Source organism: Chiloscyllium plagiosum, chromosome 9 (assembly GCF_004010195.1).
Source record: "Chiloscyllium plagiosum isolate BGI_BamShark_2017 chromosome 9, ASM401019v2, whole genome shotgun sequence".
NCBI classification, from domain to species: Eukaryota; Metazoa; Chordata; class Chondrichthyes; order Orectolobiformes; family Hemiscylliidae; genus Chiloscyllium; species Chiloscyllium plagiosum.
Window position 1 is genome coordinate 28,047,369 of NC_057718.1, and position 16,811 is coordinate 28,064,179.

The 16,811-nt window shown below is 37.2% G+C and overlaps 1 protein-coding gene across 2 annotated transcripts in view; it reads left to right on the forward strand.

Moving 5' to 3' along the window:
• Positions 1 to 16,811, forward strand: part of fbxo11b (F-box protein 11b) — a 153,951-nt gene that overhangs the window by 127,399 nt on the left and 9,741 nt on the right. For both annotated transcript variants that reach the window (XM_043695619.1, XM_043695620.1), the window contains 7 exons: positions 568 to 785; positions 872 to 957; positions 1,042 to 1,136; positions 1,976 to 2,098; positions 2,186 to 2,271; positions 3,287 to 3,363; positions 3,476 to 3,619. In XM_043695619.1, the coding sequence (XP_043551554.1) occupies positions 568 to 785; positions 872 to 957; positions 1,042 to 1,136; positions 1,976 to 2,098; positions 2,186 to 2,271; positions 3,287 to 3,363; positions 3,476 to 3,619 (829 nt within the window). The remainder of the gene's footprint in view (positions 1 to 567; positions 786 to 871; positions 958 to 1,041; positions 1,137 to 1,975; positions 2,099 to 2,185; positions 2,272 to 3,286; positions 3,364 to 3,475; positions 3,620 to 16,811) is intronic.

Consider the following 16,811-nt stretch of genomic DNA (forward strand, 5'->3'; position numbering starts at 1 on the left):
TTGATGAGCCGATACTGAACTGTACTTCAAGATGTTTGCGTTTGTCAGGAATTGAATGTGAATGGTGTTGTAAAAACATGGTTGTACTAATGGTTTTGGATTTGGTTAAATCTTCATTCAACAGGTAAATATTGAAGTTGAATGAGGGCAATCTTGAGCTTAAGTTCTGATCAGGGTAAAACTTTGTGCCTACTGAGGGAACTAGCAGAGATGTGTCCCAACTTTATCATTATGCTGAACTTGATATGTTCAGTGAAATTTCAATTGGTGTATTAAAATTGAATCATTGTGCACAAACAGTATTCTGCAAACTTGTATAAATACAGTATCTGGAGGGAAGGTGGAGGAGATTTCAAAGTAACCTTTTAAGATCAGTTGAGGGTGAAATGGAGAGTTCAGTTTCCATAGTTTTCTAGTTTAAATTTAAAGATGTCAGTGAGGCAGCAATTAAATTAGTAATCCCTATCTAGAATGTGCATGGCTCCCAATTTTCACTTAATGAATTTTCATTTGCTATGTTAATTTTGAGCATGAATAATTGTGAAATCTTGATTTTCTTTATTTCAGGGTTACTTTGAAAGCTGTAACATTCATCGTAATCGAATAGCTGGTTTTGAAGTGAAGGCCTACGCGAATCCTACAGTAGTGAGATGTGAAATTCATCATGGGCAAACAGGAGGAATTTATGTACACGAAAAAGGACGAGGCCAGTTCATAGAGAACAAAATCTATGCAAATAATTTTGCTGGCGTGTGGATTACATCCAACAGTGATCCAACTATCAGGTATGCTTTTGCACATCATTGTAGTTATTGAATGAAATGTATACTTTCTCGGTGTTTTCATGTATTTTCTTTGTTTATGTCCTTAGGGCAAATGCCATTTTTAATGGAAATCAGGGTGGAGTTTACATCTTTGGAGATGGCAGGGGTCTCATAGAGGGAAATGACATTTATGGTAAGGTGAATATAAACATTTTATTTAATTTTGTTTTTTAATCAATGTACGTAATTGTTTAAAAATATGCATCTTGTATCCTAGGAAATGCATTAGCAGGAATACAGATTCGAACAAATAGTTGTCCAATTGTACGTCATAACAAAATTCATGATGGCCAACATGGAGGTATCTATGTGGTAAGTCTGCAACTTTGTGTTTTTTGGTCTGATTGTTGGGTTCAGGAGGCTTCAGATATGAGTTAAGAAAAAAATTATGATGGTCATAATTTTGCTTGATTAGTTTTAAAACAAACTTTGAAACTGAAGGTTAAATTTATAATTGCTTGTTAAGTATCCTGAATTCTTTAGCTTGGCACTAAAGACCAGAGTCTTTTCATTAATCAATTTGGTTAACCTGGTCTCAGCTAGATTATTAACTGTCAATTAGACCCTTGAAATATATATGTTTTATATTACTATTTAAATGCAAGTTGTTGAAAGTATAAGATAAAAGCTTCATGGTGAAATCCGAAATATAAATACAATAAATAGGTATACAACTGAAATTTCTTTAAATCAGATTCATCTCCCTATAGTTTCAAATTGATTTGTATATTATTGGGATTTTCTTCTGGTTCTCCAGCCTGAAACAGCTGCATTTAATTTTTAAATGACCTGGTAATTTTGATTTTCAGGCAGCCAAATAAATATCCTTTAGTGTGATTCTTTTTTTCTCTCTGTATTTGCAGCCATTATTACTGTAAAATGATTTACCTGTTACCATGGTGTCTGATATTCTTTTAAGGAATTTTGAATACTGAGAAGACAAAAAAAATCACATTTCGAATCTTAGATCACATTAAAGGAGGAAGACTGTCAAGAAAAACCAATTTGTAGTATTCTACAGAAGTTGAAATAGGTCATGTGTAACATCTAAGGAGAAACTGTATTTAAATATATGTAGATTGTGAAATGGTGGGAAGAGACCCATGTTGATTTGTATTCAAAATGCTAAAAGTTTAACATTTATTGTTTAGCATGAAAAGGGGCAGGGTGTAATTGAAGAAAATGAAGTATACAGCAATACCTTGGCAGGTGTGTGGGTAACAACAGGAAGTACACCAGTGTTACGGAGAAACCGAATACATAGTGGCAAGCAGGTATGTATCAATTCATGTACATGTTTGATTAGATCTTGAAATTAAGCTGTATTGATGATATTCATGACAGAGTGTTTGTTTTATAAGGTGGGTGTTTACTTCTATGACAATGGCCATGGAGTGCTTGAAGACAACGATATCTACAATCATATGTATTCAGGGGTTCAGATTAGGTAAGAAAAATGTTTGTCTTCACTGGGGTTCTCGCTTCAGTATCTAACTTTGTCTTCTGTCTTGGTGCTCTCTTAAATTGTGATGGAGTATGGTGGCTGTCCTCTTGTATTGTCCAAACAGCATGGGCAATGATGTGTGGAGCAAGTCAGATCAATCTTGTCCCTGTCCATGTCTGTATATTAGGGTAAAGTTCTGGTACACTCTTCCTAACAGAATTATGGGGATACCTTCATACTGCGGTGTTTTAAGAAGACAGTGAGGGCAGTCAGGGATAGTGAATAAAACCTGATCTTGCCAGTGAAGCCCACATCCTAAATATTGGATAAAAAAATCTTTTATGCACAATTGCAGGATCTGTGGCTGGGCTTTTTTTCCCCTTAGATCATTTTGTACTGTGACTAACAAACATGGAATGTGTTATGGATAGAATTGTTGTTATGCATAACTGTTGTTGTGCAGAAGTATTTATTTTACATAGGTTGTATGCATGTCAAAGAACAAATTGAATAGAGCACAGAAATTGGCAATATTTTTAACTTGAATTGTAGCTTTGTATTGAGCATTGCCATTGGTTGGAGAAAACATTTTTTTTGTAGTTTGATTTCGTTACCTTTTCGAGATCTGTTCTGCAGTCTGCAACGATTGGTACCTCAATTCAAATGGTAATGTTTCGAGGAGAGGCAGAAATCTTTCTAGGCCTGATGTCAGGGGTAGCATTTTAAATGAGATACAAATTTTCAAGCTAGAAGTGAAGTTATGGATTTTATTGAGGCTTCAAAACAATTTGTGCTTGCCAAGACTCTACACAGTGTCGAAATGGTGCAAATTCTGATTTTGAAAGTTTAGAATCATCAGAGGTAATTTGTTAAAACAAGTTCCAAAAAGGATACAGTTATTATCCAGTACTTGACCCAGTCAGAAAATGAGTACCAATTGGGAGTTTAATTCTCTGAAGTATTTCATGGCGTTGTAAGACATTAATCTTTAGAATAGTTTAAAATTTGTGATCCACAGAACTGGAAGCAACCCTAAGATTCGGCGCAATAAAATATGGGGAGGACAGAATGGCGGCATTCTTGTTTACAATTCTGGTAAGTGTCAACTTTGGCTGCAGGTCTTTTGATTATTGTTTTTTCTGTTCTGTTTTATTTTCTCCTCAATTTCAGATCCAAGTGAAATTATTTTTGATGTCAATTAATACAGGTCTTGGGTTTATAGAAGATAATGAAATATTTGACAATGCAATGGCCGGTGTTTGGATTAAAACAGACAGTAATCCCACACTCAGACGGAACAAAATCCATGATGGCCGAGACGGGGGTATCTGCATATTTAACGGAGGCAGGGGTAAGGATTTATAGCTTAAGATTAAAATAATTTGTACAGTTTAGATTCCCAAAGGTTAAATGGGGAAATGGACAGTCTGTGTGGAACTAAGCCAAAAGGACCATGGTCCTGGTTTCATCCCTGGTGATGTTAGTTAATATCAGCTGGCCAAATGAAAAGGTGCTAAATTTACTTCCATATCCTTGGACCAAACAAAATCAAAAAGGGGTTTTATTGGTAATGATCCAGTGATCTTAGTGTATGAATGCATCAGGTGTAAATTTGATGCCCTCACAATTGAGGTCCCTGATAATTCTGTCTCGATCCTTTGAGCATTGGCCATTTGGGTGAGGAGATGAGGACTGTTGGCACACATGGAGCCATACATGACTGACAGCAGCAACCTACTAACCTACACCACATAAGATTTCTGAAAGATAGCTGTACATTTAATTTTAGTTAGTGTTATGAATTTAAAGTAACATTATTCAGTGAAGTGAATAATGTAATCTTTAAATCAAGAGATCCTGATGCTAAGGGAAAAAAATAATTATATGAACATTATTCAAATATAGTGTGGTCAGATCCATTGTAGAGTAGTAGTTGATGAACATGGACTAAATTTTAATGCAGATTCTAGAATTAAAAAGGGAGTCATTGTATCGTGAAGATCTACTTATGTAAAATGATTGTCTTTCCAGGTTTCTTAGTTTTAAAGTAGTTTTATTTCTTCTGACTATAGTCTGGCTAATTTATTTGATAAATCCTGATAGCACTATCAAATTAACAAATAATTTGGCTCGTATTACATTGTTGAGGTGATAGTACATGTTAATCTTTGGTCTTCTTGATCAAGTAGAATATTTTACGTCTATTCATGTTATTGAGGAAAGTTAGGAGTTCTGTCTCTTAGCATCACTGAAACAGATTATCTATACATTAATTTCTTTATATTTGTTACTTATGCGACCATGCACTTTACATATTTGGCTACATATTGGTGATTATCAAATTCAACAATCAAAGTTTACAGTATGGTTATGTACTGGGGTCATGGTGATTGCTGTATGAATGCATGATAGTTTTGGAAAAGATAAAAGAAGGATAAATTTACGGTCAAGATGAGATCAATGGTTGAAACGCACAAATGTCAACTCCACTAAAATTGTCAATGTTTTAAGTGAGCATTCTCTGAAATTAATCAAAAAAGAGTATTTGTTACCAGTTTACATTGTAGACATTTTCAAAGTTGCTGGTTTACAATGCTCGTTTACTTTGAATAGATATAGCTGTACTTATTCCTTAATTGCATTGTTCATATCTTTCATTGCATACCACGAATGTGATATTCATCACGATGTAACTGAAGAATAATTTGAACAAAAATGTTTCTGTAGTCTTCACTGTTTTATTTTGTTTGTGATTCCTGAGCAGTGATAGATGTTAGTTGGATGAAACTGAATGTTCCTCCATTCATTTTTGAGTCTATTGTGTTTATCCAGTATTCCAAAGTCAGATATCAGGAAGTAATTTTGAGGTGCATTTCAATAATAACTCTTGCTGTAAAATATCCCAAAATTCTTCAAAAGAATATATTAAGTAAAATTTGACATTGAGCCACCTAATAACATATGAAAGCAATGAACAAAAACATAATCCGAGAAATGTGATGAAGCATCTTCAGAGACTCAGAGTATCTTTGGGAGTGAAATACAGATTTTGTGGCTTTGGCAGCAAAAGATATGGCTGTCTGTGGTGGAGCAATTAAAATTGTATGTGCGAGTCAGATTTGGATGAGTCCAGAAATCTTAAAGTTGTCGGGCTGAAGGAGACTATAGAAATAGGGGAGGGAAGAGAGCACAGAAGTATTTTTTTCTTCTTTAAAACTGAGAATCTTCAAAGTTGAGGCATGCTGGACCAGGGGTCAGTGTCAATCAGTGAGCACAGTAGTAATGTGTGACTGCTGTTATGATCCAGCTTGTGTTACTACTGTACTACTGGATAAGTCAGTTCCCAGAGTAAAATCTGACTTAATGTGACAAGATTTCATTGAAACTTAAACCGAAACAAACCAGGCGTCAGATTTGGTTGTAACAATAAAACAGAAGTTTATCTCACTAGACAAATAATAAAAAAAAGCAAGCTATTATGGTGGCAGTTTGACAGATTTCAGACGCATGGCAAAGTGCCATCTATTCCTCAAATCATAAAGTCACTCAAAACGATAGAGAAGAATTCCCTCCCCTGTCCAAACTGTAGGTTTGACTTAATTGCTTTTTCCCTCCCTCAGACGTTTCTTGCCATGTGAGCTGAAAAGTCTCTTCCTTGAATCCTCACACCACTGAGATCGTAGAATCTCTCAGCTTTGAACAACCAGTGTAGATTGCTTACCAAACAATTTGAGTCTGGAAGTTTTCACAAATTGAAACCCTTACACTGAGGTGACTTAGCCCCTTCCCTGCTGTGAACAAACTCCTTGTTCTAGGATAAACTTTTCACTCATTCGACTTCAGTCATGTCTCCTTCAAGTTGAACTCAAGCTTGTAACTAAGTTTAAAGGAAACTTATTAATTCTAGCTTCTGCTAAGCTAATGACTTCATGCATTTTCTCTTATCGCAACCTTACACCAGGCCTGCAGTTATCTACTCTCTGACACAAGCTGGTTTAAAATCATGATTCCGAAAAGACTAATCTAACTAAGTATGAAATTCCTTCATCCAAAAGAATATCTGCATGCAACTAGCTTGAAATCCAAGACCCGACCTCAAAACTAGAGAACCGAATTACAGCCCTCCTCAAAAAAACTTTAGAAATCTGGAGAAATAAATAAGACCGACATCCAAAAAATGAAACCAGATGGATCCAACACACCATGCTTCTACGGATTGCCCAAAATTCACAAACCAGGAGCCCACCTTCAGACCCATAGTCTCGCTACCTGGAACACCAACTTACAGATTGGCTAAGTAGCTACACCAAATCTAAAACACTTAGTAGAAGACTCACACAACTCTATCCACTCCACCCAAGAATTCCTGAAGCCCATCAAAGACTCTAAGATAGATGAGGATGAAATAATAGTCTCCTTTGATGAAACAGCCTGTTCACATCAATCAGCATCAACCTGGCCAAAGAAACACTGACTACACTATTAGAGTATCCAAAGACATACACCAAACACCACCAATGTCATCAGCAAGGACAGTATTGTCAAATTAGTGGACCTATGCCTTACCACCTACTTCACCTTTAACAACAAAACCTACAGACAAACCAGCGGAACACCCGTGGGATCTCCGATATCAGGGTTCTTAGAGACTCGAACAAACAGCTATGCCAACCATCCAACCCAAACTTTGGGTTCACTGCGTGGATAACACCTTTGTCATCACTAAACGAAACAAATTAGAGGAAACCTTCAAGGCCATCAATAATACCCTTACTGGCATAAAATTCACTAAAGAGGAGGAAAACAACAACAAACTGCCATTCCTAGATGTCACAGTAGAGCGAACAGTCAATGGGGAACTTCAAACCAAGGTCTACAGGAAAACAGTACATGTGACCAAATATTGAACTACAGAAGCAATCATCCCAACATCCACAAACGAAGCTGCATCAGAACATTATTTCAATGAGCCATCAAGCACTGCAGCACAAAGGAACTAAGCAGAGCAGAGGAATATCACCTATACCATGTATTCAAAAAGAATGGGCACTCAATGAACACAGTCCGCCGATTTCTCAGCAACAAACCCAAACAAGCAGACAAAACACGTTCAGAAACCCGAGCCACATCCCCTACATCAAAGACGTCTCGGAAATGACTGCCAGACTACTCAGACCTCTTGGTATCATGGTCGCGCACAAACCCACCAACACACTAAAACAGCAGCTAATGAATTTGAAAGACTCTATACAGACAACAAGCAAAACTAATGTAATGACATCACCATAGGAAATGGCAGCACCACAGGAAATGACATCACCAACCCAAACACATAAATAGAAAGCAGGAAACATCAGCTGTGCTTCGTCCAGAAGCTCACTGAAGATGTTACCTAGTAAGGTGATGAAACGTCTGAAAATTAACCTTTCAGCTCAGTGAGCAAACAAACCTACATCCAGAACCCTAACCTGAGCTACAAATTGTCTCAAAACTCACTAATATCCAAGATCTTAAAGATTCAAGTTAGTTTTCTTTATTACAGTCACAGAGAAAGTTCGAGTTATGGGATAGTTGAGTTTCAGCTGAGTTTGTGCTCATAGATAATGTTAGTTGTCCTGTGGAATATTAGAATAAAGTCTGTAGGAAACAAAGACTTTTGATTAACAGTTTAAGAGCTGATAAGTTGAACCATTAGTGGATTTGGATGTTGTTGGAACTTGAAGTGGGTGGTCTTAGTGATGCAACAGATATGTGTTCGTATTTTAATCATCAGTAATACTTGGCAAACTCACTGTTGACTTAGTTCATTGTTTATAATTATGGCTTGTTGGATTGCAACCAGAATTAGTGACAGCAATTGATGGTATTTTCATGTTTTTTCTGGTTACACTAGCAGCAGCATTCCATTCTTTGGAGTACTTGGGTGATTTGTTCTAAAAATGTGACAAAGAATACACATTGATCATTAGGTTAGGTTCATCTGATCTTAGCTTGAATGAATGCTTAGGCTTGCTCAGCTCAGCTCCGTTTCACTGTGGTTCAGAAATCCAAGTTAAATCCATATAGAGGCAGAGCAATGATGTGGGGGGAGAAAAACCCAGAAGGATATCTGTTATTGCACTGCTTCCTGCAGTTGAAAGATTTAGGAAGCTATTTCTTATAGTTCAGGAACTCCCCTTCAAAATTTTTCATTGTCATTTAAAAAACTTAATGCTTAAAGTATTGTTTTCTACACTGTAATCAGTTGGCTTCTTGTCAAATTATAATTGAAGAATGAGGAACTTCCAGCACTAAAGAGTTCCTCATGCAAGTTTAATTCAGTCTGGAATTTAAAATATATTGTTGATAAAGGTCTCCTGTAGAATGTTACAGGTCACTTGTATAACTAGTTAACTCCATCCTGGAAACAAACTAACAAGCAAGCAGCAAGTCTGCAGCTGACCTCAAGTAACGATGTATGCTTAACTGAATCTTTGAAAAAGGAAGTTATTCTTAAGTTACATTTTCAATTGGAGATTTCAGTATAGGCACATTGAAGGAGAAAGCAAGAGTGATGTGAAAGCTGAAATACTTTACAGATGGTACTGCAGTGATTAAACTCCTGGTTAAAATATAGTATTTGAAGTATTCATTAGAAGCCCATTCATACTTTACCAGTTGTGTTGTACTCCAGCTCCTCTCCATGTCTTGTCACTCTGGCTTTATCCAGCTTTATAGAATCTATTTTTAAAAATCAATATTGCTCTTGATTGCATTTGTAACCAGGAATGTTGTACCATATTATTCTGTACATTGCAGGCAAATTGTGTTTCTGCATGCGACTATTATAATGAGTCGAATTGTAGTTGATTCCTGAAGTTGTCAGTCTCTCAAACATCATTTGATTAAGATGACTAGTTCTGAGATGTGATGTAACATGCAGCATTTTTGATTTGCTGATTCCTCAAGTCCATCTGTACTGTCCTGACACATTCATAATGGAATTATTGACTGTCATTGAATGGCAATCAATTTCTCTCATTTAGTCTATAACCATCAAACATGTGGTGAGGAAAATGCACCAGTGGAGGATGTGTTTGGAACTGTAAATCCAAAGTAACATGTTCCTTCCAGGCCTGTTCTGTCTCAATTTAGACATATGTTTATATCCTGTTGTGTTCTTCTCTAAAAGAAATTTATCTACATTGCATTTGAAGGAATCACTATTTTCTTTTGTTGTCTTCCGAGGAAGCCATCTCTTTAGATTTATCACTTGCTCAATGAAATATTGGCCCACATGGGAGCTAAGGAGCATGCCTGTTCATTACAAATTTTCACTTGTCCTGAAACTTATTTTCCCATGAAACACAATGGATGTGAGTCTGTACTAAATGATGAAGCTAACAATGTATGTCATTAACCAGTGAGATAAGGATTTGAAAAGGGGAATGAGTGCAAAGGAAATCTGATCAATTAAAGTAAAACCAGATACAGAAAGAAGTAAAAAGCGTGAAAGAAAGATTGGAGTAAGGAAGAAGAGAAAAGAAGAAATAAGACAAGTGACAAATGAAAATAATCTGTTTCCTAAATTGTGGCTGTTGATTAGAATTGCAAGAATGTGCATTTCATTTTGAAAAATGTCCTTCCATGGTCAGGTACTAGTCCTAATAATTTGAAGTAACTCATGAGGAGACTGAGAACGAGGCATTGTTTGACAGTCTAAAGAGCATAACCTGGGAAAAGGAATCAAAATTAGGCTGTATGGCCCTTTAACATTGCTCTGCCGTTCAGAAAGAGCTTGGCTTTAACTCCACTTTCCTGCCTGTTAGTTAGAACCCCAGACTCCCCTCCAGAATCTGTATATCTTGGCTTTGAACATAATTCGATGATTCTGCCTCCATAGCAACCTGCGGTAGAGGGGTCTGAGATTTCCACATCTGTATCATAAATAGCTGACCATGGAATTTTGCATGATTCAATAAGGTAAGAGTCATAGCGATCCACAGCACAGAAAAAGATCTTTCTACCCATCACATCCATGCCGGGCAAAAACAATAGCTATTCTAATTCCATATTCCAGCAGTTGATCTATAGCCTTGTATGCCTTGGCATTGCAAGTGCCCATCTAAAAATTTCTTAAATGTTAAGGGTTTCTGCCTTGCCTCTACAACCCTTATAGAAATTTCCAGATTCCCACCACTCTCCGGGTGAAAGTATTCTCCTCTAAATCTTTTCTCCCTTACCTTAAATCTATGCGCATGGCCATTGATTCTTCCAGTTTCTTCTGTCTCCCCTATCTATGCCCCTCATCATTTTATATATATCAATCATGTACCCTCTCAATTTCCACTGCTGTCTGATCTCTCTTCATAATTGAGACTCTTCAGTGCAGGCAATATCTTGATAAGCCTCCTCTGAATCCTCATTTGTACTATCACATCCCTCGTACAATGTGGATTCTCGACCTGCATACAGTCCTCTACCTGTGGTCTATCTAACATTTTATACAGTTCCAACATGAACTTGTTTTTCTTAAACTATTCTCTTAAACTAACAAAGCCATGTATCCCATATGCCACTTTAACCACTTTATTCACCTATCCTGATACCTTAAGGGACTATTGTACATGTACACCAAGGTGTCTCTGATCATCGGTGCTTCCCTGGTCATACCATTCGTCTCAGACTCCCTTTATTTGTCATGTGTAAGTGCATCACCTTACATCTATCCCGATTGAATTCCATTTCTCAGCTTACCTACATTCTCTTGCAGTCAGAAGCTATCGTCCTTCCTATTTAGGAGCCCGTCAAATTTTGTATCATCTGTGAACTTACTGATCAACCCTCCTACATTCAAGTCTAAATCATTTGTATAAACCACAAACAGTGAGGGCCCTAACACTGAACCCCTGTGGTACTACACTAGGCACAGACTTTTAGTTGGAAAAGCACCCCTGTACCATTCTGCTTTGCTTCCTGCCACTCTGTCAATTAAAGATCTAATTTTCCAAATTTCATTTAATCTCGTGGGCGCTTACCTTTGTTATCAGTCTTCCATGATGGGACCTTATCAAGAGGGATGCTGATGTCCAAGTAGATTATGTCAAAAGCATTGCCCTCATCTACACACCTGGTCACTTCTTCAAGAAAAATCATTCAAGTGAATTCCTGTCTCTCCAAATGTAGATTAATTCTGTCTCTCTATTGCTTCCAATAGTTTCCCCACCAGTGAGATTAGACTGACCTGCCTGTAGTTTCCTGTATTATTCCTTGCTGCCTTCATGAATAAGTGTATCACATTGGCTGTCCTTTTGTCCTCTGGCATGTCTCTTATGGCCAGAGAAGAATTGAAAACTTTTACAACTCTCCTATTTTCTCTGTTGCCTCACTCAACAACATGGTGTGCATTTTATCTGGCTGTTGAACTTATCTACATTTAAATCTGCCAGACCACTCAGAACATCCACTTTGTCTATGCTAATTTATTTAATTGTAGCACAGACCTTCTCCCTTATTTCTAAATCCAGATTGTCCCTCTCACTAATGAATAGTGATGCAAATATCCATTTAGGAGCCTACCTATATCTTATGGCTCCATGCTGAAATTATCACTAGTCCTTATCTGGCCCTACTCTTTCCCTCATTATCCTTTTACAATTAATTTACTTGTAAAACGATTTGGGATACTGGCAGTTAAACTAAAGGAAAATCCTTCCATGTCCCCTTTTTGCTCTCCTAATCTCCCTTTGGAATGTGCAAGAGGGAATTTCATACTCCTCTCGTGCTTCTGCTATTTTGAGCCCTTGGTTTCTTAATCTAGTGCTGTATATCCTTCAATTTCCAGTGTTCACAGGGTCGTCTTTTCTCCTTGTAAACTCTCATTATATATGCTCAATCTGCTCAAACGTTCCCCATAAGGTAGCCCCATGATTCCAGGTGTCAACCTAGTGAAATAAAACAAAGAACTGTGGATGCTGGTGATCTGAAACAAACAGAAACGACAATTCTTTGGTTTATTTCTCAGGGTAATGGTATAATGAGTGAAAGTCCAGCTGCCTTATTTAAAACACATCCTGGTCATCAAACTGGTACAAAGGTAGAGGTGTTGCCTTAAACCCCTCTTGTACAGTATAAATCCTGTTTTCCTTTTTTTTTTGCAAATTGCACTAATGAGTATGAAACTAAAAGCTTTGACAAAATTTTTTTTTCAACAATATTCAAGATTGTAAGTAGTTGTCGATCCCAGTGGCACCTGACCAGTTAAATTTGTCAGCTTTTATTTTTGAATCTGTTTTCTATTAGTTGGCCAATCTTCAACTTATGCATGATTGCCCCAGAACCATGAAATCTGTGTGGTAACTTCTTTTTGTGGCAAATTATCAAATGTCTTTTGGAAATCCAAATGTAAGTTATCTAGTGGCTTCCCTTAATTCGCAATGGTCGTAACATCGTTTTTTAAAAAAAACTTTTTAACTCTTAACAGATTTGTCAAACACTATTTCCCTTTCACACAATCGGTGTCATTTAGGTTTCATGTGATTTTCTAAATATTGTGCTTCAACTAATGGGTTCCAGCATTTTCACAATGATAGATTTTTAGGTTAACTGACCTGTAGATTCCTCCTTTTTGTCTCCCTCCTTTCTTGAATGTAGAGTTATACAGCACGGAAACAGACCCTTCGGTCCAACCAGCTCATGCCAACCATGATCCCGAACTAAACTCCCACCTGTCTGCTCTTGGCTCATTATCCCTTCAAATATTTCTTATTCATGTACTTATCCAAATGTCTTTTAAATGTAACTCTATTCTCATCTACCACTTCCTCTCGAAGTTGATTCCACACATGAATCTCTCTCTCAAAAAAAAAGCCCCTCAAAAATCTTTTTCCTCTCACCTTAAATGCCCTCAGTCTTGAAATCTCCAATCATAAAGAAAAGTCATCTGCCATTCTCCTTCTCCTCGTGTATGGTCATCCCTCAACTACCTACGTGCAAGTGAAACAAGTCCCAGCTTATCCAGCCTCTCCTTATAACTCAATCCCCTTCTTCTGAACCTTCTCTAACTTAATATCCTTCTTATAACAGGGACAGTAGAACAGGACGCAGTACTGTGGAAGAGGACTCACCATGTCCACTACAACCGCAACGTAACGTCCCAACTTTCATACTCAAAACTCTGAGCAATGAAAGCAAGTGAGCTTGACTTAACTACCCTATCAAACTTCAAAGAGTTGTGTACCTGAACCCTTGGGTCTCTGTTCTATAACACTACCCAAGGCCCTACTTTTAATTGTAAAATTACATTTTACCAAAATGTAATACCTTGCATGTATCCAAATGAAACTCCATCTGCCTCGCTTCAGCCCATTGACCCAATTGATCACGATCTCTTTGAAATCATAGATAACCTTCTTTACTGTCCACTATACCATCAATTTTGGTGTCATCTGCAAAATTCCTAACCATGCCGCCTTTATGCTCATCTGGATCGTTTTTATATAAATGACAAACAAAAGTGGACTCAGCACTGATCCCGGTGGAGTACCACTAGTCTTATATTTATTGGTTTTATATTTATAGTTCTTCAATTCGCTGGAACCTTTGCAAATTGTAACCACATTTCTGCAGCTGTTTTATGATCTTAGGATACAGACCATCAGGTACATAGGACTTCCCAAATACCAAGTTTGCAAAGTGCTTTTTTCTAGTGGTAGTTTTTTTAGATTACTACTTATAACTCATGATTTTCCAATTATTGGAATGCTTTTAATGTCATTTACTGGAAAGACACAAAATACTTATGCAAAGCACCTGACATTTTCTTGTTTCTTAATAATTCTCATTCTTTGAGAGACGATGTTTAATTAATGGAGTCATCTCTTCATTTCAAGCACATGCAGAAAGTTTTGCTATTTGCTTTACGTTTGCTGCTGATCTCTGCTCACCTTTTTAGATGCCTTTTGGTTTCTAGAATGTTTCCAATCTTCTGGCCGCCATTCTTCTTTCAGTTTGATACCATAGTACTTTAAGTAGCTATGGATGGTGCATCCTTCTCAAGTCTTTTTCTTCCTCAGTGGGTTATATTTTTAAAAATTATGAAATAGTGCTCAAACATCTGCTTATCAGCCTCCTTACCATTTTAATGTTTTCCCTGTCCACTTCAGCCAATTCTGCCTTCATACCCTTGTAATTACCTTTTTTTCAGTTTAAGACACCAGTTTCAGATTTTATTACACAACACGTGTTAATCATGTGGAACTCTACCTAGGAGGGTAATGGCAGTGGTGGAATTGAAGGTTGAAGAAGGGAACTGGATAGCCATTTTTCACAGAACTTCTGGGATAAAACAGGGAATAAGTTTTTGAGATTGCTCCACAGTGAGCCAGCATTGACTTCATTGGCCAGGTGGCCTTTTTTGTAGTGTGGTGACTCAATTACCCACGTTTCTCATCCTCAAACTGAATAGGAACTTCATTGTTTTGATGACTCTTTGGAATGACCTTTTACTATGATGCCATTAATTTATCGTAACTCATTACGTATTACATGATTTAAAATGGCTTGTTCCATGGATGATTCCACAATGTATTGTTCTAAAAAACTGGCCTGAATGCATTCCATTAACTCTTACTCAAAGCTGCTTTTGCAAATTTTATTTGTTCAGTCTCGAAGCTTAAAATTGTCCATCACATTGCAGAACCTTTCTCAAAATCCTTCATTTTAGTAAAAGAATTGTACTCTGTCTGACAAAGTAACTACTATTTGAGGTTGGATGAACTGTTTCACCAGTGACGTCTTTCCCTTGCTATTTCTTTATTCTACCCAAATTGATTCTACATCTCAATCGTCTGCATAATGAAAATTTCTCATGACTGTAGTGATCTCATCCTTTATTAACAAATCTGATCAAGTTATTTTCTGCCTATCCTTCTGAAATTTGAGGATCTCTGAATATCCAGTTTCCATTTTTGGTCACCTTGCAACTGTATCTCTAATTGCTATCAGATAATATATATTTATTTCTCTTTGTCACCTGTCTCATTAAAAAGTGCTCCATACATTCAGATAAAGAACATTTAGTGTAGTTGCTTTACTGTTTTAGATCTAATCTGATCCTGTTGGCAGTTGCAGTCTTATTTTTGTACATTCTGCTGTTTGTCAGTTGGTTTATTGTGATCTGTATCTTTACCTGCACTATTGCCTTGTCCTTTCTCTAACTTGCTGAAGTTCTCCCCTCACTTTAGTCCTCCAAGCACACCTCTCCCCTTTTTAAAAAAAAAAAATCCTTTGACGGCTTTACATACTTGATTTGCTGGGACATTGTTCTCATCAGAGTTCAAATGCAGTCCATCCAATGGAGCAGATCTTTGCACCAGTAATGATGTCAGTAGCCTGTGAATGAAACCCATTTCTGCCACACCATTCTTGAGGCCATACATGAAATACTGTATTTTATAGAACGCATGGCAATGTGCTTGTGGCTCCAATAGCAGTGTACAGATTACTACATTTTGTGATTCTGCTTTATAACTTAGACCCAAGTTGCTCATACAATTTTGTGCAGAACCTGTGTTCTTAAATATCAGTGGACTACGTGGACCATGGGAATTTTCCACCGTCTTATTCATTAGCTTTCAGCTCCAAGGGGAGCAATGTAGCCCTTGCAATTCTTACTCTTGAGTGCAGAGAATTCTCTATCCCTCTAGTTACGTAGCTCTGGCTATTATTAAATTCTTTTTTTTACTTTCCTGACTTGAATGCCCCCTTTTTCCATGGTTATTGTGCTCATTGAGCCTGCTGTAGCCCATACAGGTTGCAAGAACCCTCTACCTGTTCAAGTACAAAACAGAAACTCTTCCTCCTGGATTCCCATGCCTGTTTCAGTTATAGTCGTATGTCCTCTGAGCACAAACAGCATTTGAAGTATTCTACTTAGTGTCATTGCTTCTTGGAACAATTTGGTGCAGATACCACTCCCCTCTCTTGTTCATCAGTATAAGCTCTAACCATGGAGTGGTATAAATAGTGCCAACAACTTGTGAAGGTTTGTGTTTCACAGGGTACTTCTTTCTTGCTGTTAGTCATTGGATGATTTACATATTATTCAAAACTAGTGCATTATACTGTTGTTATTTTGGCAGTAATTTTTTTTTTAAATTCACCCCTCAAATGCAGGTCCTGCCTCTGCTCTTATTGTGGAGAAAATGAAACCGTTTATCATTGTCTATACTATCTACGTGTAACTCAGTTTCTTGTAGCTACTGATCACTTGGAGAACTCTCCTGTAACTGCTCAATACCTGCATTTCTTCTACTGCACATAGTGGTGTGATGTTGCAGCTACTATTCATAAAAAGTAGAAAGATTACCCACTATTACAGCTCAGTGTTGATCTTGTAATACCTCCAAAAATTAGCTTCAGTTACTGCCAACGGGCATTGTCGCAGCATCTTTAGTTTGTTGTTCAGGATCCTTATCATCATTTATATTGCAATTCTCTACATTAATTTAACATTAAGGGAAGGTGGCCACAGTACTTCAAGAAGGCAGCTTGGTACCTTTTCA